The 22,878-nt window shown below is 55.7% G+C and overlaps 1 protein-coding gene across 1 annotated transcript; it reads right to left on the reverse strand.

The window, feature by feature from the left end:
* Positions 1–8,120: 8,120 nt before the first annotated feature.
* LOC143158833 (dynein regulatory complex protein 1-like) lies at positions 8,121–22,667 on the reverse strand. The gene is given in 14 exon segments (XM_076335285.1): positions 8,121–8,225; positions 9,812–9,901; positions 10,495–10,664; positions 11,062–11,098; positions 11,100–11,292; positions 11,419–11,553; positions 11,890–12,029; positions 15,340–15,462; positions 16,209–16,295; positions 17,044–17,181; positions 17,839–18,022; positions 19,739–19,851; positions 20,411–20,501; positions 22,483–22,667. Coding segments are annotated over 14 exon segments (1,791 nt in total).
* Positions 22,668–22,878: the final 211 nt, after the last annotated feature.

Genomic DNA, 22,878 nt, shown 5'->3' on the forward strand with positions numbered 1-22,878 from the left:
GAAGGTCTCTGGCTCTGACAGTAAAACGACACGCACTGCGGCCACTCAGACCCGGGCAACGCGCCCTGCGGCCACTCCGACCCCGGTGACAGGCCGTGCAGCCACTCAGACCCCGGCGACAGGCCCTGCGGCCACTCAAACCCGGGCAACACGCACTACGGCCACTCCAACCCCAGCGACATGCACTGCAGCCACTCAGACCCCGGCGACATGCACTGCGGCCACTCAGACCCCAGCAACATGTACTGCGGCCGCTCAGACCCCAGCGACATGCACTGCGGCCACTCCAATCCCGGCGACATGCACTGAGGCCACTCAGACCCCGGCGACATGCACTGCGGCCACTCAGACCCTGGCGACATGCACTGCGGCCACTCAGACCCCAGCGACATGCACTGCGGCCACTCCAACCCCAGCGACATGCACTGCAGCCACTCAGACCCCGGCGACATGCACTGCGGCCACTCAGACCCCAGCGACATGCACTGCGGCCACTCCAATCCCGGCGACATGCACTGAGGCCACTCAGACCCCGGCGACATGCACTGTGGTCACTCAGACCCCGGCGACATGCACTGCGGCCACTCAGGCTCCGGTGACATGCACTTGCACTGTGGCCACTCCAACCCCGGCAACAGGCCCTGCGGCCACTCCAACCCCAGCAACACGCCCTGTGGCTGAACCAAAGAACCAGCCTGTGCCGGTATCAGTCGCCCCTGTACACAAGAAGAAATCTTGGAAGCGGAAGTCGGCTCGTTTAGTAAGGGAGGAAGAAGCTTCTTCTAAAAGGGAACCGGAGGAAGAACTGTACGACTACCCTGGAGAAGGGCCATCACGAGAACAGGAGGAGGAGAGCCGGCCGCTGATCGGGGAGGAGGAAGAGGAAGAACTCATAAACGAGGCAGTGACCACCCGATCTCTATCCCTGAGTGAGCTGCGAGATATACGAAAAGATTTCAGCCGTCGTCAAGGTGAGCATATTGTCACCTGGCTGCTCCGATGCTGGGATAATGGGGCCAGTAGCCTGGCATTAGAGGGTAGGGAAGCCAAGCAGCTGGGATCCCTTTCTAGGGAAGGGGGCATTGATAAAGCAATTGGAAAAGGGACACGAGTCCTCAGCCTTTGGAGGCGACTCTTGTCAAGCGTGAAGGAAAGGTATCCCTTTAAGGAAGATGTCATATGTCGCCCAAGCAAGTGGGCCACCATGGAGAAGGGTATCCAGTTTCTGAGAGAATTAGCTGTGCTGGAGGTGATTTATGATGACCTGAACAATAAACAACTATCCAAAGATCCAGACGAAGTCAAGTGCACACGACCCATGTGGCGGAAGTTTATAAGGAGCTCACCATCGTCATACGCCAATTCATTGGCAGTGATGACCTGGAAAGATGGAGAGGAACAAACAGTGGATGAATTGGCTAGTCAACTCCGGCAATACGAGGAAAGTCTTTCTTCCTCCATCGTCTCGGCTGTGGAGAAACTGTCCGAAAAACTGTCCCGGGAGATCCAGCAACTCAGAGAGGATAGGTCCTACTCCTCACCTGTACGGACCAGTATCTCGGCTATTAGAAGTAAGCGTTCTTTTGCTCAAGAGAGAGAATATAAAGGGTACACACCACGGGGCACCCTATGGTTTTATCTGCGTGACCACGGAGAGGACATGAGGAAGTGGGATGGGAAACCTACCGCAGCCCTAGGGGCACGGGTACGCGAATTGCAAGGGAAAACAATCACAGAAAGAGGTTCTTCCAGGAAAATTGCTGCTCCAGTCTCCAGCGGGCAGTTCCCCAGAGAGAGTAGAAGGGCTGATCTTACTCTTGATCTTAATGAAGAAACTTCTGACCCGTACGTACAAGAAATGAGAAATGAGTACTGTGATGAGGATTAGAGGGGCCCTGCCTCCAGCCAGGGGGAGGAAAGGGACAACCGGGTTTACTGGACTGTGTGGATTCGGTGGCCTGGCACGTCAGACCCACAGAAGTATAAGGCTCTGGTAGACACCGGTGCACAGTGTACCCTAATGCCATCAAGCTATATAGGGGCAGAACCCATCTGTATTTCTGGGGTGACGGGGGGATCCCAACAGCTAACTGTATTGGAAGCCGAAGTGAGTTTAACTGGGAACGGGTGGCAGAAGCACCCCATTGTGACTGGCCCAGATGCTCCGTGCATCCTTGGCATAGACTACCTCAGGAGAGGGTATTTCAAGGACCCAAAAGGGTACAGGTGGGCTTTTGGTATAGCTGCCTTGGAGATGGAGGAAATTAAACAGCTGTCCACCTTGCCTGGTCTTTCGGAGGACCCCTCTGTTGTGGGGTTGCTGAAGGTCGAAGACCAACAAGTGCCAATTGCTACCACCACAGTGCACCGGCGGCAATATCGCACCAACCGAGACTCCCTGATTCCCATCCATAAGCTGATTCGTCGACTGGAGAGCCAAGGAGTGATCAGCAAGACTCGCTCACCCTTTAACAGTCCCATATGGCCAGTGCGGAAGTCTAATGGAGAGTGGAGACTAACAGTAGACTATCGTGGCCTAAATGAAGTCACGCCACCGCTGAGTGCTGCTGTGCCAGACATGCTAGAACTTCAATATGAACTGGAGTCAAAGGCAGCCAAGTGGTATGCCACAACTGATAGCGCTAATGCGTTTTTCTCAATCCCTTTGGCAGCGGAGTGCAGGCCACAATTTGCTTTCACTTGGAGGGGCGTCCAGTACACCTGGAACCGACTGCCCCAGGGGTGGAAACACAGCCCTACCATTTGCCATGGACTAATCCAGACTGCACTAGAACAGGGTGGAGCTCCAGAACACCTGCAAAACATTGATGATATCATCGTGTGGGGCAACACAGCAGGAGAAGTTTTTGAAAAAGGGAAGGAAATAGTCCAAATCCTGCTGAAGGCCGGTTCTGCCATAAAACAAAGTAAGGTCGAGGGACCTGCACAGGAGATCCAATTTTTAGGAATAAAATGGCAAGATGGACGTCGTCAGATCCCAATGGATGTGATCAACAAAATAACAGCCATGTCTCCACCAACTAGCAAAAAGGAAACACAAGCTTTCTTAGGCGTCGTGGGTTTTTGGAGAATGCACATTCCAAATTACAGTCTGATTGTAAACCCTCTCTATCAAGTGACCCGAAAGAAGAACGATTTCAAATGGGGCCCTGAGCAACGACAAGCTTTTGAACAAATTAAACGGGAGATAGTTCATGCAGTAGCCCTGGGGCCAGTCCGGGCAGGGCAAGATGTAAAAAATGTGCTCTATACCACAGCCGGGGAGAATGGCCCTACCTGGAGCCTCTGGCAGAAAGCACCAGGGGAGACTCGAGGTCAACCCCTAGGGTTTTGGAGTCGGGGATACAGAGGATCCGAGGCCCGCTATACTCCAACTGAAAAAGAGATATTAGCAGCATATGAAGGGGTTCGAGCTGCTTCAGAAGTGGTTGGTACTGAAGCACAGCTCCTCCTGGCACCCCGACTGCCGGTGCTAGGCTGGATGTTCAGAGGGAGGGTCCCCTGTACACATCATGCAACTGATGCTACATGGAGTAAGTGGGTCGCACTGATCACACAACGGGCTCGAATAGGAAACCCCAGTCGCCCAGGAATCCTGGAAGTGATCATGGACTGGCCAGAGGGCAAAGATTTTGGAATATTGCCAGAGGAGGAGGTAACGCGTGCTGAAGAGGCCCCAATGTATAATGAACTACCAGAAAATGAGAAGCAATATGCCCTGTTCACTGATGGGTCCTGTCGTCTTGTGGGAAAGCATCGGAGGTGGAAAGCTGCTGTATGGAGTCCTATGCGACAAGTTGTAGAAACTGCTGAAGGAGAAGGTGAATCGAGCCAATTTGCAGAAGTAAAGGCCATCCAGCTGGCTTTAGACATTGCTGACCGAGAAAAGTGGCCAGTGCTCTCTCTCTATACTGACTCATGGATGGTGGCAAATGCCCTGTGGGGGTGGTTGCAGCAATGGAAGCAGAGCAACTGGCAGCGCAGAGGCAAACCCATCTGGGCTGCCGCATTGTGGCAAGATATTGCTGCCCGGGTGGAGAACCTGGTTGTAAAAGTCCGTCACGTAGATGCTCACGTACCCAAGAGTCGGGCCACTGAAGAACATCAAAACAACCAGCAGGTGGATCAGGCTGCTAAGATTGAAGTGGCTCAGGTGGATCTGGACTGGCAACATAAGGGTGAATTATTTCTAGCTCGGTGGGCCCATGACACCTCAGGCCACCAAGGAAGAGATGCAACATATAGATGGGCTCGTGATCGAGGGGTGGACTTGACCATGGACACTATAGCCCAGGTTATCCATGAATGTGAAACATGCGCTGCAATCAAACAAGCCAAGCGGTTAAAGCCTCTCTGGTATGGAGGACGATGGTTGAAATATAAATATGGGGAGGCCTGGCAGATCGATTATATCACACTCCCACAAACCCGCCAAGGCAAGCGCCATGTGCTTACAATGGTGGAAGCAACCACCGGATGGCTGGAAACATATCCCGTGCCCCATGCCACCGCCCGGAACACTATCCTGGGCCTTGAAAAGCAAGTCCTATGGCAACATGGCACCCCAGAAAGAATTGAGTCAGACAATGGGACTCATTTCCGAAACAACCTCATAGACACCTGGGCCAAAGAGCACGGCATGGAGTGGGTGTATCACATCCCCTGTCATGCACCAGCCTCTGGGAAAATTGAACGATACAATGGACTGTTAAAGACTACGCTGAGAGCAATGGGTGGCGGGACGTTCAAACATTGGGATACGCATTTAGCAAAGGCCACCTGGTTAGTCAACACTCGGGGATCTGCCAATCGAGCAGGCCCTGCCCAGTCAGAACTTTTACGTACTGTAGATGGGAATAAAGTTCCTGTAGTGCACATAAAAAATATGCTGGGGAAGCCAGTCTGGGTTATTCCGGCCTCGGGCAGAGGCAAACCCATCCGTGGGATTGCTTTTGCTCAAGGACCTGGGTGCACTTGGTGGATAATGCGGGAAGATGGGGAAGTCCGATGTGTACCTCAGGGGGATTTGATTTTGGGTGAGAATAGCCAATGATCTGAATTATGTGATGTTAAGTACTAATTATAGTTATAATAGTTATACTAATAATACACAGATATACTAATAATACTAATAATATTATATGCCATACTAATGTTATTACAATAAGAATCACCCAGACTAATGAAGAATAACTTCAGTGAAACCAAGCAAAGCACAGTGATGGTGGTACCAGAACTGACTTCAACATGGAACAATCCAACACCACATACCATCTCCATTTTTCCTGCCCTGAAAGATTATTATGACAGATGGAGCCCGAAGTCATGGACTAAATGAACTCACCGAACATTTTAGAGGGATGGCCCACAGACGAAGGGAATGATATCTCTGTGTGTGTATATATATATATATATATATATATATATAAAGGGGTGGTGATTAATGAAAATGTACTGGAAAATATGAGACTTGAGCATGACGCAGATGGTATAGAATAAGGGGTGGATATTGTCCTGGTTTCGGCAGGGATAGAGTTAATTTCTTTTCTAGTAGCTGGTACAGTGTTTTGGATTTAGGATGAGAACAAAGTTGATAACGCACCGATGTTTTAGTTGTTGCTAGGTAATGCTTACACTAGCCAAGGACTTTTCAGCTTCCCATGTTCTACCGACTGAGAAGGCTGAAGGTGCACAAGAAGCTGGGAGGGGGCACAGCCAAACTGGCCAAAGGGACATTCCATACCATGGGACGTCATGCTCAGTACATAAACTGGGGAAAGCTGGCCGGGGGGGCCGCTGCTCGGGGACTGGCTGGGCATCGCTCGGCGGGTGGTGAGCAATTGTACTGTGCATCACTTGCTTTGTGTATTATTATTATTATTATCATATTATTATTATCATCATTTTATTTCAATTATTAAACTGTTTTTATCTCAACCCACGAGTTTTTCTAACTTGTGCTCTTCCAATTCTCTCCCCCATCCCACCGGGTGGGGGGGGGAGTGAGCGAGCGGCTGCGTGGTGCTTAGTTGCCGACTGAAGTTAAACCACGACAATCCCCCAGCCTGGATTGATACCGGGGATTGCCCCGACCCAGGGGCAGGACCTTGCACTTGGCCTTGTTGAACCTCATGAGGTTCACAGGGGCCCACTTCTCCAGCTTGTCCAGGTCCCTCTGGATGGCATCCCGTCCCTCTAGCGAATCAACTGCACCACGCAGCTTGGTGTTATCTGCAAGCTTGCTGAGGGTGTTCCCTCAGCAACTCAATCCCACTGCTTATGTCATTGATGAAGATATCAAACAATACTGGTCCCAGTACGGACCCAGGAGGAACACCACTTGTCACTGATCTCCATTTGGACATAGAGCCATTGATCGCAACTCTTTGGATGCGGCCGTCCAGCCAATTCCTTATCCACCGAATAGTCCATCCATCAAACCCATATCTCTCCAATTTAGAGACAAGGATGTTCTGTGGGACCATGTCAAAGGCCTTGCAGAAGTCAAGAAATGACATGAGTTGCTCTTCCCTTATCCACCAACGCAATCACTCCATCATAAAAGGCCACCAGATTAGTCAGCCACAATTTGCCCTTGGCGAAGCCATGTTGGCTGTCTCTAATCAACTCCCTGTCTTCCAAAAGCCTTGACATGTTTTCCAGGAGGATCTGTTCCATGATCCGACAGGGCACAGAGGTGACGCTGACCGTTTGGTAGTTCCCAGGGTCCTCCCTTTTCACTGGGGACTTCACCTGACTGCCAGGACTTTTCAAAGACGATGGAACGTGGCTTAGCGACTACATCTGCAGTTCCCTCAGCACCCGGGGGTGCATGTCTTCAGGTCCCACAGACTGGTGTATATTCAGGTTCCTCAGATGGTCTCAAACCTGATATTCTCCAATGATGCGTAGGACTTCATTCCTCCAGTCACTGCCTTGAGATTCAGGGAATTGAGAGATGTGGGAAGACCAATTGCTATTGAAAACTGAGGCAAAAACATTGTGGAGGATCTCAGCCTGCTGCAAGTCAGTTGTCACCAGATCCCCTTTCTCATTTATTGTAGGGGGGGTACCACTTCTTTTGTCTTCATTTTCTAACTGACATACTTATAGAAGCCCATCTTATTATTCTTCACATCCCTTGCCAAATTTAGCTCCAGCTGTGCCTTAGCCTTCCTGATCCCATCCCCACACTCCCGGGCAGTATCCCCATATATTTACCACAATGTGTGTCCCAGATTCCACTGCCTATGCGTTTTTTGACAAGGAGGTCCCTACTCAGCCATGTTGGTCTACTACCTTCCTTGCCTGACGCATTGCATACGGCAATCGTTAGTTCTCATAGAACCATGCCATCACAGAATGGTTTGGGTTAGAAGGGACTTTTGAAGATCGTCTAATCCAACCCCCCTGCCATGCGCTGGGACATGATCCACTAGATCAGGTTGCTCAAAGCCTCGTCCAGCCTGACCTTGAACACTTCCAGGGATGGGGCATCGTAAGGGACGAGGCCCAAGTGACTGTGCTGTGAGCCCAGACAATGCCCCGAGAGAAGGCTCCAGACGTCAGCCACGGGAAGGGGCCTGGTCTCACTTCCCTTGACTGACTGGTGTCTCAGCCACTCCTGGAACCGGGGCGAGAGAAGATTCCAGAAGTCTTGGACTGGGGCCAATAAATAGGGGCGCATACGACCCACCTGGGGCACTCTCTACACCGAACACCCCCGTCGGCAGGTCCGACGCTGGATCCAGGGCTGGTGATCTCCCCATCTCTCTCTCCCCACCCCCCCACCCCCCGACTCTTTCTGTTCTCTTAAAGCTGCCAAGTAACACAAGGCCTACCTCAACTTCTCATACAGCCTAAAAGCGCAGAGCTTAGGTGGATGGAATTGTGAGAGGGTCAACGTTTACAGAATGTTTGGTCCATTAAAGTCGATGTTTATGTGCGGACCTTGAGTGTTATCTCACCTTAATCCACACCGAGGGGATTTGCGAATCTTGGTCACTCTCCCCTTCTCGGAGGTGGGACATGACAGGCAGTCCTGCTCCAAACTGCAAACCAAAGTGCGGAGGAGCGTCGGGGCCGAGCGGGGCTGGAGCTCAGCACCCAACGGCGCCGCGGAAGGGGACCAGACGCTGCCATTCCATCTCCAGTTGAAGGTCAACACGCTCTTTCACGCCACGGCAGTGGAAGCATAGGGAGCACTGGCAAGAGAAGTCACCATGACAGCTCCTAAGCGTGGATGGGAATTTCGCTGAGAAACCCTTGGGGCGAGTTGGCCTAACCTACTCCCCATCCTCGCCCCTCGGGTTTCGCTGCCTCCCTGCAGCCACACAAACACCCCAATGGGCTGTCCCAGGGCCCTGGCCAGGATCCCTGGTGCAACGGAGAGGACAAGAGACCACCACAGTGTCCCTGGCTGGTGAGAACCCATCAGCCTCTGGGGATGGGAGTGGGCAGCTGCTCCAGGGCCACCAGCAGGTCCCCCAGGCCCCACGGAGTGCCAGAGCAGCCCTGGTGCCACCAGGACCAGGTAGCCATCACAGTGGCCCATCCTGGCCTAGGGGTGGAGGTGGGTGGCCCAGAGGAACCTTCCCTGCGCGCTCCCCCGCAGGCCCTGGGCTATGTCCTGGGGCGCCCTGGGTGCCCCCCAAACCCTGACACAGGGGCGCTCTGGGGCAGCTGCTCGCTAATGGCAGCTGGGCAAGAGTGTGAAAAACACATCAGAGATGGGAAGAAAAGCAAACAAGCAGGTAGGAGCGGGGTGCTTTGGCGTCACCCCAACCTCTCCTCCCCTCAGGGGATCTCGCCGGGTTTCTCGACCTCCCCACTTGACCCCTTTGCACATCCCCTCATCATGCAGAACCTCAGGAGGAGATTCTGGCGCTCCCTGGGCAAGATGGAGGAGTGGCAGCTGACGGTGCTGTTCTTCACCTCAAGCCTGAGCATTTGGGGGCTCTGCGTGCTCGTGCTGCCCTGCATCCCCACCTTGTTGGCCATACTGGGTCTGGGCATCTGCATGACCTGGTGCCCCAAAAGCAAGGCCAAGGTAGGTGTCCGTCTTGGCATCGCCCCAAACACTCCCTGGGCAGGGCTTAGCCCGGGGCAGAGCCCATCCCCGAGACGCTCGGGAGGGGCCCCATTTTGGGACGGAGCAGTGAAGAGTGGCCATTGCCCACCCAGCCAGGCCCCTGTTCTGCAGCCACCTCCGCCCAGGTGCCAGGCCTGGGGCCAGGGACACTCCTGTCCCTGTAACTCCAGTTACCCTTCCCAGGGGCCTGGTTTCCTGGGCAGGGGCCCTCCTGGCTGAGGGGAGACACCCCGCGCTAACCCGGGCCTTGCTTTCTGGGGGAAAGGAAGGGGACCAGACACTGCCATTCGATCTCTGGTTGAAGGTCAATGCGCTCTTCTACACCATGGCGATGGAAGCATGGGGAGCACTGGGAGCAGAGGGTGCCCCTCTGGCAATGCCACGCAAGGTAAGAGGTGGTTAGTGTGGGACAACCGGGGGTATCTGTGGATGGGAGAGTCTGAGAACAGGCTGGAGGGGCCCTGGAGATGTTATTTAATTCATCAGCAGGACGGCCTTGAGCTGAGAAGCGTCTGGCCACAGCGCTTCACGCCCTCTCGCAGTGCTCCTCTCCCCTCGCTGCCCCAGAGTCCCCCCAGCAGCCCAGCCGGACCTCTCTGGGGCGGCTCAGTCCTACGCCACACGGACACGGGGCAGAGAGCTTTCCCTGGTGACCGACAGCCTTCCCTGCAGCCCCTGACGGGCCAAACCACAACTCACCGCAAAGATGGAGTCGAGCTTCATGAGGGTGCGCTCGTGCCTCCCCAGCGCGCGCAGGGGCCTCAGCAGCTTGCTCTCGATGAGGAAACCCTTGGGAGACACGCAGAGAAGAGGGTGCAGAGAAATAGCGAGCGTCTCCGTCCCTGCCCAGAAGCCAGCCCATGCCATGCTATGGCCGTGCCATCCTGCGATGGCAGGCCGAGCGGGGAGGGTGGGCAGCGGCTGGGCAGCGTGAGGCTGGCAGGGCCAGGAGGCTCCGGAATAGCCACCCAGCAGACAAGGGAAGATAGAGTTATCAGCACGGTGACGCCAAAAGGACCTCATGATCTGAAGCTCTTGCTGACTGTCCCCAGAGACGGGGAACGGCCTGGAGCATCAGATGCAGCAGGTTTGCCTGTGCTTATTCTGGCCTGGGGAGCTGTGGATTTGGGCAACGGGGCTGTGCCTGCCGATAGCTTTTCTCAGCATCATATATGTGCCACACACAGTGGAAAGACCTGGAGATGCTCTCCCAGCCCCTGGGGCAGCTCTCTGACAACAGGCTGCTTGGCATAGCAAGGCAGTGCCATGCAGAAACCTTCACCCCAAGCCGTGGAGCTCGGAAGAGATCCACTACAAGCTGGAGCAACCAGGGGACAGCACGCCTGCCCCCTGATCAAGGCATGTGCTACGTCATCACGCACCGACTCGTCGCTCACGAGCTCCAGGATCCTCTTGGCAGTCTTCTTGGAGGTATTTCGCAGAGGTGTGACTCTATCCTCAACCTTGGCTGTGTTTCCTTTTCCTCCTTCTCCACTACCCACTTCTTCCTTCTTCTCACTCCCTTCCTCCTCCTGTCCCCCACAGCTGCTCTCTGAAACATGGAGAAAGAAGGGTGAGCAAAAGCTTTTGTGCTTTGACTGTGCTCCCCAGGCTGTGCTCCCCAGTCACATCACTGCAGGAGTCACCAGGCAAATCACAATTGTTCCCTGCGACCTGGAAAGCTCCCCAAAGATCTTGGGACACGAACTGGCTCTTGGTCAGCTTGTCTGGAACTGGGAGCACTGGGCAAAGTACAGCGCAAAGATCCCCAAGCTGGCTTGGCATGAGCCAGCTCAGGGCTGGGGACAGCCCCTGCCTGGGCTCGCAATGCCACCCCTGGAAGATCCCACCTTGCAATGGCAAGGACAGGAGTGACAGAAGGGGCTGTCATGGAGGAGGGTAAGGGTCTCTCAGTGCCGCAAGGGTGACAAGGGCACCGTGCATCCCACCTGTCAGGACCTCCGCAGCTAGCTTGGTTGCCATCCTTCTTCGCCTTGTAGTGCCTGAGGGAGCCGACGTTGTTCAGGAACCAGTGACGAGGCTCTTCCCAGGGCAGCCCCAGTGGCTGGGTGTGAATGATGCGATCTGCATCACGGGCTTTCCGCATCAGCCCTTTGGCTTCCTCCTCGTTCATACGCCAGACCTCCGTGAACTTCTCAGCGTCGCTGACAGCAAAGTGCGGGTCCAGAAGGGAGATGGCCCATGGAAGGAGGCTCCGTGCCCCGAAACGACGAGTCAGCCCCCCCCTGCACCTCACTTCGGTGCTCCGAGGCCTCGTCATGGGTGGATGCCCGCGCACACCCCACCTCATCCTCCTCTGCACCTCCTTGCACTGCCCCGTGATGCGCTCGCAGTCGGCTGCCAGGCTCTGGTTCTCCTCTCCGAACTGCTTCTCTTGGTTGGCCAGTTTTGTTCTCAGGTTGTTGAGCAAGCTGTGGAGCCTGGGGAGGGACAGCAAAGCTGGGCATCCCCCAAGAGGCACCTTCAGGTATACCCAGCTTGTATGAAGGCTTTGGGACTTGGGGCTGCTGATCCCCTAGTGACTACTCAGTGCCAAGGCCTGACTGACCCGGATGCAGCTGGCACAGGTTGGCCATGGCCAGCCTATTCAAAGTGCTCTGGGCATGGCCCTGCCCTGGGCTAACCCCTGCCCCTGCCCAGAGGTGGGTTGGGACAGAGCTCGTTGGCCTGTGCTGGGTGATGGGCTCCACAAAAAATGGTATATGGGAGGTGATGGCAGGTAAGGCAGAGCCCATCTTCCAGGGAGGGATTTTTACCGGTTGAGCTTCCTCTTCTGCTGGGATCTGATGATGGTGTTCTCCTCGTCCTGCTTCTTAAGCACCTGAAGGTTGTACTCCAGCTTCTCCTGGTTCAGCTGATAGACGGCTTTCATCTGCTGGAGCTGCCTCTCCAGGTTCTGGCATTTCAGAAAACACAAAAACAAGCCGTGCCATGAGCAAAGGCCACACTGAAGCCTCGATCCTACTGATCCCGCATCTCCAAACCCCGTCTTCCCATGCACATTTCCCCAGCTAACCCCTGGCCACGTGGCATCACTCATGGGTGAGTGATGGAGGTGCTGGTTGTCCATAAGTACATGCTACGGGGCCATGTCTGGGGAAGGGAGAACGGACTGAAGTTGTACCCAACTTTCACTCAGTGGGGCGCTAACCTGGGCCTCTCTCCTCAACCTGGCTGCTGTTTTTTGTGTCAGTTTTAGGAATTGCATGTCTCTGAATTAACCAGGAGGCTCAGAAGTTACCTGGCGAGCTGGAGGAAGGGACACACAGGAGGAGTGACCGCACAAACTCCGGGTCTTAAGGAAACCAGAACAAAACAAACAACTGACGCGTTTGTGACGGCAGCATCTCGCTGCATAGCCTGGGGGACAGGACAGAGGCAGCAAGTTCCCCCTTTGCTCTGCAGCTGCAATGGAGGAGACATCTGCAACGGAGACATCTCTCTCAGCTTCCCAGCCCCCCGTTTGCTCGACAGCTGATGGAAAGGAAGAGCCGCTTCCCAGGCTGATTGCCCGAGACTCCTGGGGCTGCTGCTCTGGGCTGGGAGCCATCACACCCTAGTGATGACCGCTGCTCTCTTGCCAGCCCTACAGCTCATTTGGAAGCGAGCTCAGGGGGACACAGCGGCATGGAAACTCCAGGAGCAGGCAGCGTGACTGCACGGATGGGTGAGAGGCAGTGCCTGGGCCTGGCATGGTTTAATTCATTAGTATATAAATGTCTTCCATGTGCAAGAGGAGGCAGAAATCTGATGCTGAAAAATCTCATAATATAGCGCTTTACTGGGGACGCCTGTAAAGACTTCTTCCATCGTAGGAAGTGACTGGAATTAAGCTGCTGCATGGCCCCAAATTGCAGCATCAGCTACAGGCTCGGTTGTGCACAGCAATGCGCGCAGCAGAGAGACCCAGCGGGGTCTCCGTCAGGGGCTCAAGGCTTGCTCTCGGCCCAGGGGGATCTCTGGGGGCAGGTAAAGAGTCCCGAGCTGCAGGCTAGAAGCAGGGAAGACACTGGTACCCGGGTTAGCTGGCTCAGATCTCTCCTGGGTAGCCCTACGTACGACAGGGAGTGTACAAACAACCTAGGAAGACACCCAGAAGCGGTCCCACCTGGCTAGGATCAAAGCTTGACTGAAGAAAAGATGGAGGTAAATCCCAGCAGGGCCAAGGGACCTTCTCCTTACAGCAGATGGAGGAAAGCCACGGCCCAAACCCCGTATTTAAAATGCTGATTCCCCGTCTAGTGAAACGGGGGAGTATTCAACAACCCCCAAACCACAGACTTCATCTTTAGGTCTTGGCTAAGCTCCTGTTTCAGAGATACCTCAGGACAACGGTATCACAGGTTAACCAGGAAAACAGGTGTTTCCAACTCCTCTTTTCTTATTCTCCCTGAACTGGAAGGGTGAAGTCTGTGCTGTAAAGAGTTACACAACTGCAGTGCTAAAGGGAACCAGGAGGACATCTACTTCATCCCTCTGCCCCACAGGGAGAACAACTTCACCAAATCAGCCCCAGCAGAAGTTGATTTAAGCTGTTCCTAAAACCCTGCGTCAAAGAGCAGCAAACTAAGGGCACAGTCCCTCTAGCTAACCTTCAAGCAAGCCCTTGCCATTTCTAGGCTTTCCTAGCTTGAAATTTCAACCCTAAATCTGAATGCCAGTTTAAATCTTCCCTACCAAAGCTCAACCCCATGATTTTCTCTTGCATCTACAGTGGACACAGAGAAGAAGCCATTCTCCTCCTCCATCATACAGAATTGTGCGTATTTCTAGACTTATCACCTCCCTACAGAAATCGCTTCCCTGGTCTAAGCAGCCCCAGCCTTTCAACCTTTTCTTAGGGGTCATTTGTCTACTTGGTCTCTTCTAGACTCTCTCCCCTGTTCCCAAGCATGTTGCCAAACCTGGACAACGACACGTAGGTATAAAGTAGAGAGGCATAATTGCCTCCCCTGCCTTATATATAAACCCTCCCACAAGCACAGCTAAAGGCAGCAGGTGCATTTTTACAACAGTCCCACATCGCCATCTGTGAACCCTGATCTCCAGCATGCTGCTGCCTCCCTCCCCACGTGGCTCAGAGCCATCTGCAAACGTTACACACTCTGTGTCACCTTCCAGGCTATCAATACGAAGGCGAACAAACCGCAAAGTCAGGACTGCCTTCCCTGGACGTGCCCTTTCAGGCTGACAGGGACCTTGCAACAGTAATATTTCACCTGAAGTTGTGCAAAACCTTCTAGACATCGGCCCTAGCCCGTATTTCCCTGGGCTTCCTAGGAGGACATCCCATGGGACAAACAATGAGCCTTCCTCAAGTCCAGACGCAACGTGTCCCATTTCTACCGTGCAGCCCGGGAAGCAACGCACGACAACTAGCAGGGAAGGTGGCAGCGGCGGCAGGGCTCTCTGCTGAGCAGAGGAGGCTGAGTGATGCTGGGCAAAGCCAAACCTGACAGCCTTAGGAGCAACGCCGGGGCTGCCGTCCAGGGGACCAGCAGGATTGCAGAGACTCACAGATGCACTGCTTTGTTGACACCGCTGCTCGCAGAGGATGCAGTGGATTAAAAGGTATCTGTATCTCGGGGAAGCCACGGCTACGAGGTCTGGATCTGCAGTGAGAGCTCCTGGTGCTCGTTCAGCCAGCGGTGTGCCAGGGCTGTGCTCTTCCACTGCATGCCCTCCTACCTGAGTAAGGGCAAACTCATGATAGTTCTCACACCAAGTGGACTTCATGGGCATTAGAGAAATCACGGGTCTATGGCTAGATGTCAGAGGAAAAAGCTCACACCTCCTAGGACAAGGACCCTGACAAAGGAAGAAATCAAGCTGATCTGAAATGATCTGGTGTCAGGACACTCACACTATTTGGTCCTCCTACCAATCATGATGCCAAGAAGTAGCAAACCCCTCGACCTTCCCAGGTGCTTCACACGTCCTAGAGCTACAGTTCATGTGCTACAGACCTCTGAGAGCCAAGGGCAGATGGACACTGTGGTGTAGGACCGATGGAGAGGAGAGAACAGCAGCTCCATCACCCTGTTGACACGGGGCTGGACTGTGCACGCTGAAGAGCTGAGATGACCAGATACCAGCTGCAGCTTTCATACCGTCTAGCTGCCCCACAGAGCCAGCTACACACAGAAAAGCCCAGGGAGATCTGTTCCACTGCCTCCCCACATGGCACACGCCAGCCTTTTCTGTACCTGCACATCGTTCTCCAGCTGGATCTTCATGCTGTTATACTCCTCCTCATCCTCCACCCGCAGCTGATTCAGCTGTTTCTCAAACTCTTCCACCTTCCTCATACGGGCATGCAGGTATTCCAGCTACGGGCAAAAGGAGAACGTCATCTATCAACGGTGACAGCTTCCTCCCGCGATCACAGCTCCTTTGGCTAGCCCAAAGCAAGGTCATACATGTATAATGCCCCTGCAGAGCAGGCTGAAAAACGGCCCCTTTACCCCCCACACTCCTGAGGAACCAGCTGTCTTTGTGCACACGTGTCTTTCAAGGCAGCCCAATGGAGAGAGCAGCACTGGTCCTGGCAGCCTTTGGCCCCTCACTACAAGAAAGACACTGAGGTGCTGGAGCGTGTCCAGAGAAGGGCAACGAAGCCGGTGAAGGGTCTAGAGCACAAGTCTGATGAGGAGCGGCTGAGGGAACTGGGCTTGTTTAGCCTGGAGAAAAGGAGGCTGAGGGGAGACCTCATCGCTCTCTACAACTCCCTGAAAGGAGGTTGTAGCGAGGTGGGGGTCGGTCTCTTCTCCCAAGGAACAAGCGATAGGACGAGAGGAAATGGCCTCAAGTTGCGCCAGGGGAGGTTTAGGTTGGATATTAGGAAAAATCTCTTCACCGAAAGGGCTGTCAGGCATTGGAACAGGCTGCCCAGGGAAGTGGTGGAGTCACCATCCCTGGACGTGTTTAAAAGATGTGTAGACGTGGCATGTAGGGACATGGTTTAGTGGTGGACTTGGCAGTGTTAGGTTAACGGTTGGACTCGATGATCTTAAGGGTCTTTTCCAACCTAAATGATTCTATGATTCTATGATTCTAAATTTCACACGGACCCTACCTCCTGGGCATTGTGGGCTTGGATGGCTTCCTCCCACTTCTTCCTGTTGTTGTCCAGCAGCTCTCGCCGTTCGAGCTCAAAAGCTTTCTGTGAAGGAGACAGAGCCCTTCACCATCACGTTGGCACCTCTCATTACCAGCCTTACACTAGTCCAGGCCAGCAGCCTCCAGGAGAGGATTGGCTGTGGAATGGTGCCACTCTCCGACGAACACACACTGGCCTGATCTCCCCTCTCCACACCCGGACCCCGCTGGCAGGGACCTCACACTGGGACCCCACGGGGACTGCTGCTATCAGCCACCCAAAGCCGGGAGGGGTGCTCTTGGTGGTGGGTAGCTCTGTGAGTTAACTGGAAATCGTTGCTGGATGATTAGCAGCGGAGCTTGGTCAGGCAGCCACCCGATTCCACCTAACAAGACATCAAATGGGGAGAGATGCCCTCACTCAGCACCAAATGCAGGTTTGATCCGCGAGGTGGGACTTTGTGCTCTGCAGAAGGTAAGGCTAAAGAACCACAGTGGTCCCTTCTGGCTTTTAGAGAGACGAATAATCAGCCGTCAAACAGCAACAGCTTTCACGTGCTACTGAGTCGCTCTGCACTGAAGCACAGTCGTTCACAGCGTGGTATAAACCAGCCCCTCAGCACTCAGCACCATTCAGTGCTCTTGCTTGGCCAGATTTCAGCCTCGTTCACCGAGACGTCAGCCCTGCTGCTCTGGACAGTAGTCAACCCAGCCAGTGCAACGAGCCTGAGGCCTTTTTGCCATAGATATGGAGAAGCAAGTGGCTGCAGGTTTTCTCATGGGACTCTTCCGCCACCCTGTGAACTGGTTACCTCAATCTGCAGGAGTTTGTGACGGTAAGTTTTCAGCATGATCCTGATCTGTTCCTCCATTCTCTCCAAAAGCAGGTGGATATCGTCCGACTGCTTCTTAATGGCCTGCACGTATTGCTCGTCTTTGTTTTTCAGCTCCTGGAGGAGGAGAGCAGATGCTGAAATCAGAGAGAAGTATTTGACCAGGAATCCTCAGGGCCTAACTGAGAGGGTAAGACCCAGATGCTGCCTTTTCCAAAGGAGAAGAGGTGATGATTCCAAAGAGCCAGAGCAAAGAGCCAGAAAGTCAAGAAGTAGTTAGGAGGGAAGATGGGAGGAGAGACAGATCATCGCTGCCAAAAGGCCCAGGTGAGACGGAGTGGGAGGTGACATGCCTGCAGACACACCACTCCTTCTCTGGGGGCCAGGGAACCTGCTGTGGGGAAGGCTTTCTTCCGTCTACAAAAACACTCCCCCTCTCTGCTCATTTGCCTTTTTTTTACTGTGCAATCTGGGACCTGCCAGTTTGTCTTACTGCTACCGGTGCCCTGCGTGTCTGTCCTTTTACACTGAACAGTGCCAGGGCACCCCATCTCACCGTCCACACTGGGACACTGGCACTGCAGCTCCTGGCACAGTTTTGACCCGGACTAACTGACACTACATGGATCTCTGCAACGTACTGGTGAATTGAAGATCCAGACAGAGGGATGACTGAAGAGCCAGACAAGGATGACCGTTGCTTTAGAACAGCGTCCTCCAGAGCTTGAAGCCCCCCCGTCCTTCCTGGTTGTCCCTGCCTGGTCCCCACGCTACCTGCTGCAGGTCACCGATGAGCTTGTTCTTCTCCTCCAGAAGCAGCGCGCACTGCTGCTGCTGTTGGTTCAGCAGCTGCCACAGCTCCTGCGGGATCGTCATCTCCTTGGCCAAGGCCCACTTGGAGGCGATCTCCTCAAACTTGCACGTGCTAGACTTGGCTTCATTCTCCAGCTTCTCCACCCTGCAGGCAGTAAGGAGCACACGGCAAACGCGGAGCTGGGGCAGGGCAGCACGTGCTTCAGACGTGGTTCAGTGGCCCACGCTGCAGGAGCACTTTCCTGCATAACCCACTTTGCATTCCAAGTGGCATCAAGATATCAGTGGAGCAGCAGCTTTCTTGCAAGTGCTTGTTAGAGCATCACACAAGGGCAGAGCTGGCATCCTGCAGGCCCTTCTCTTCAGACAGGCATTTCCCCAGTTCTGCCCTTGCCCAGTGCTCTAACAACCGCTTACCTGGAGGAGGAAAGACTAAAGAGCTCAGCTCAAGCAGCAGTCACCTTTGCAAGGGGCACGAGTCCTTCTGCCAAGCAAGCTGTCTCTGGGCAAGAGGTGATGGACAAGCAGTGCCAAACAGCCTCCTGGCTACATCTAGACTTGGGAGTCAAACTGTCCGGAGACCACACTCCAGCTAAAGCCAAACAGCACTGAACAGCCCACATCCATACTACGAAACTCTTTCCTCTTCCAAACAGAGGCACCATCCAACGTGCTCTGGGGATGGCCCTTGGCTCAGGCTGAACAGCGGCCACCACCGTTGCCACCCCCAAACCGGCTCTACGGGCAGTTCCTGGACACAGCACCTGGTTCCTTAATGAGATTCCCACTGGGAAACCAGCTGAGCAAGGGACACGGGTCTTGCTACAGCCAGCTTCCCATAAAATGTTCCTACAGTGCCCTCCAAAGGCAGTAGGAGCAAGGACTCAGCGTTTCCTAGCTGATCTCCGAGTCCTGGGGACAGGGCTGAAAGAGCCAGTCCCTTGGAGACTGCCCAGCTCCTCTGGTGAAGCAGGACGGGTTTGCCCAGGAAGGCACACAGAGAGGATCAGAGAATAATCGAGGCTGGAAGGGCTTCGGGAAATCACTGGCTCCCGGTCACAGCAGGATTAACTTCAATGTCAGAGCAGGTTGTGCAGGGCCTTGTCCAGGCATGTGCTGAGTATCTCCAGGGAGGAAGATCTCTACAACATCAGGGGCCCCTGACCCAGCATCTGACCACTCTCACCTCAAAGACCTTAATATCCAATTTCTCAAATTAGCACAGCCTCACCTTCTTCCCACTCCTCACACACAGCCTGATGTAGCTGTCCCAGCGCATTCCCATGGTGTGGCTAATAACTACCCCTATCTCCACGATCGGAGGGCAACCTCTGGAAACAGGCCATTTACTGAGCCACCTCTTAGCACAGGGTGGCACGTTCTCCACCACGGTGTCACCTCCAGGCTCAGGAGAGCTGCTCGGCAAGCCAGAAGCAAGGGCAGCTGCGCCTGTGCTTCTCAAGCAAGGAGACCACAAGTATACGTGGTACAGACTCCTGGTGAAAAGCTGAGAACCAGCTGTGTTTCTCACACTCTGGAGCTGAAGATGTGATGGGTCTGGAGGAGACTGGTAACCAGAGAGCCTGTAGGAGGAGATCGGTAACCAGGCAGTCCGTAGTACCGCAGTGCCACCTGGGGAAGCCACCGGCCTTGACCTGCAGAGCTCTGTAAAGATCCAGCTGTGGCAGGTGGGACCTGGAGGCTCTTTGTGTGCCTAAATTTTCCTTTTGAACATAAATTCAGTGTTGCCCTAACCGCTAAGCGTTCCTGGATGGCCAGGGTTAGGATGTCCCCCCAAAAGCTGCACCAACATCTGCGCTGCTCCTTCCCAGCAGCACAGACCCACCGCGCAGTCTCTTACCTCTGCAGCTTCAGCTCTGCCTCCTCTGCCCTCCTCTGTGTTTCCCTCAAGTCAGCAGCCACCTGGATATTTGTCACCAACTGCGCGCCATCAAAGAGCAGCTTGGCCAGCCTCTGTGAAGTAGGTGGTACACGTCTCGCACCCGGAGACCCGAGCTCTGGAGGAAGGGATACTGGAGCAAGTCTCGCTATGCCTGTCCAGGGTCTGGCTCCTTTCCCCATGCTGAGGTGCCTACGTGGACCCATAAGCCCCGTCTTCCCATGCTATGGCAGGGTTTGATGAGCGCTGCAAGGACCGCAATGAACCCGTGGGTCCTCCCTCTCCTGGAAAGCCCTGCAGGCCATCAGCACCAAGAGGAACGTGCTCAGAGCACCTTCTTGTTTTGCTTCCCCTGCGTGTGCGGATGGGGCTAGGGGACTGGGTTGGGGTTTGGATACACGGTGTCAGTCCCAGATCCTTCCAATCCATGGGCTGTTTGTCACAGGGACATCATATCCCCAGGATCCAGCCCAAGAATCACCCCCCAGCCAGTCCTGAGGAGTTTCTGTCCCTGCTTCTTCTCACATAAACGCTGCTGTGTGACACTAAGCACTGCACAAAGCTAAAAGGAGGGTAAAGCCAAATGTCTAGAGGTCAGGGACCCGAGAGGACCTTCCTGTCCTACTGCCGCACCTGCCTGCTCTCCTCAATTTGCTTATGGCTCCTTCTCTGCTCTTCCTCCTCCTCAGCCACCTTCGGCTCTGCATCTTCTCCAAGGGCCTCCCTGGGCAGAAAGGGGGAAAAGACGGAACATTTTGCACCACACCATCTTCCTATTGCTCGGAGATGGCCTTGGATCTGGGACCCCAGCCCAGACTGCATGGTTCAGCGCAGCACACTTTGCTCTCTCTTCCCCTCGGCAGGTTTAGTCCCAGGCCAGGAGGTCCCCACAGACGCAGAAAAGAGGCAGGAAAGGGTGGGACAGCCTCCGCGAGGGAAAATGGGGTCCAGGCTTCCCTTTCTGGAGCTGGGAGTGCAGCCCAGGGCTGGTTACTCCCGCAGCACAGGGCTGGGGGGATCAGCCCCTGTTTGCTTCCCACAGGGAGGAGGGCAGGGGGCAGAGGCTGTCTGGGGGCAGCCCTTAGGTGGCTGTGCGCCATGAAGGCAGCCAGCTTCTGTCTGGAGCCACTTCAGGGTTGGCACCGATCCCACGCTAATTCCTTGGGATCAGTCTAACCTAAAGGGAAAGCTCTGGGATCAGGAAGGAGAAAACAAGCCTGTCTGGGTGGGAGTGGATGCAACTGACCTAGGTACAGTTTGGCCCCGTGGTTTGGTAACAGGATCCACAGGCACCTTGTTGTGGTTTACTCTCGGTTTGGAGAGGAGATGGTGGTTACCGCCACCGTTTTCCCCAGGCTGGGGGAAGACGGGACCCTGACCCAGCCCCAGCTCAGGAGAGGGTGGCAGGGCACTGCCACTTCACGGTCTGGTCCCACCCAGCCTTGAGGGGCCTCTGAGGCTTGGGAGAGGACCCCAGTTCAGTCCTGCTTTGGGGAAAGGTGTGCCCCATTGCCGGTGAGTCCCAGTTTTGGGAACAACATCGGCCTGATCCAGGAGGCCACTGGCCTGCTGCTGATTTTGTCCAGGGGGGCAGAGGGCCCATGGCAGGGCAATATCTTGGGGAAGGGGGTATCGCTGCCCCGGTGCTGGGCTGGGGACAGGACAGGGATGTCCTTGACTTTGGGCTGAGCAGGGATTGGGAGGGGTGGTCCCTGGCCACCTGCCATTTGGCAGGGAGTGGGGAGTGTCTCTGACAGGTTCAGGATTCAGGGTGGTCCCTGACCCAAGGCCAGTTTGGGGAGAGGCCCTGGGTCCCGTGAAGGCTGGCACGGCCGTGTCGGGTCCCTGCCCCCTGCCAGTTCGTGGTAGGGGTCCTGGCCCCAGCGCCGGTGTGGGGCAGGGGATGTTCTGAGCCCTGGGGAGGGTCTCTGAGCCTGTGCTGGTCCTGGGTGGGGGGTCAGGACTGGGTGCCAGTTTGGGGCGAGGGATCTGGAACTGGCACCGGTTTGGGGGTGGGGGCACCAACCCCAGTGCCAGTTTGGGGAAGAGGAGATCATCTGCGACCAGACAAGGGGTCTGGGGAGAAGGTGCAGGACTTGGTGCCGGTTTGGGGCAGGGCGGGGGCCTGGACCCGGCTCTGATTTAAGGGGAGCCGGCTGGGGGCGCAGCCCGCCGCAACCGGGGCAGGGGGGGGACGAGCCCAGTTTCTCACCGGCGCTTGGCATCGAGGCGGGCGGCATCGAGGCGGGCGGCGATGCGGCGGCGGCGGGCGGCGATGCGCTCCTCGGGGCCGGGGCCGGGGCCGGGGCCGGGGTCGCTGAGGGTCGGGGCCGGGGCCCGCCAGCCCGCCGCCGCCGCCGCCGCGCCCGCTCCCCGGCTCATGCGGCCCCGTCCCGCCCGGAGAGGCAGCTACCGCGCATGCGCGCCGCGGCTGGAGCGTCCCGGCGTCGCCTAGCAACGCCAACACAGCGCATGCGCATCGCCCCCTCCCCCGCGGCTCCGCGGCTCCGCGGCTCCGCGGCTCCGCGTCGCCCAGCAACGGCACGACCGCGCGTGCGCGCTGCCCCTTCCCGCTCCCGAGCGGCGCGCGCCACAGGGCGGCCGTTGGTGCGCGCGCGCGCGCGGGGCGTCCGGCGCCCTGAGGCGGGGGCGGCCGCGGGCCTGGCGCTGAGGGGAAAGAGCGAAAAAGGGGGGTCAAGGGCGACTTATTGGTGCTGAAAAACGGCGCCGGGGGCACTGTGAGATATTGCTGGGGTCCCGCGTCCTCTGCGCCGCACTGCTGGTGCTGGCTGGGCCTCCTCTTCTGCATTCCTCCTGTGTGGGTCCCATTCGTGGCTTTAGTCCCGGAGAAATGGGGCTGGAGGATGGCGTCGATCCCGAGGCTGTGCATCCCTCACCGGGGCTGGTAGAGGTGCCCAGCTGGCCACCGCGGGGCACCCAGGCTGGGGGTCTCGGAGCCCTTTGCCCACTGGGGCCATGGCGGGTGCCCTCCCAGGGAGCTCAGCCTCAGGGGAAGGGGAGCGAGAGCTGGGGCTGGAGCCGTGGGAGCGCTCCCGAAAGGCTCGTTGGAGGGACGTTCAGAAACAAGGATGAAGCAGGGA

This window comes from Aptenodytes patagonicus, chromosome 3 (assembly GCF_965638725.1).
Source record: "Aptenodytes patagonicus chromosome 3, bAptPat1.pri.cur, whole genome shotgun sequence".
NCBI lineage: Eukaryota > Metazoa > Chordata > Aves > Sphenisciformes > Spheniscidae > Aptenodytes > Aptenodytes patagonicus.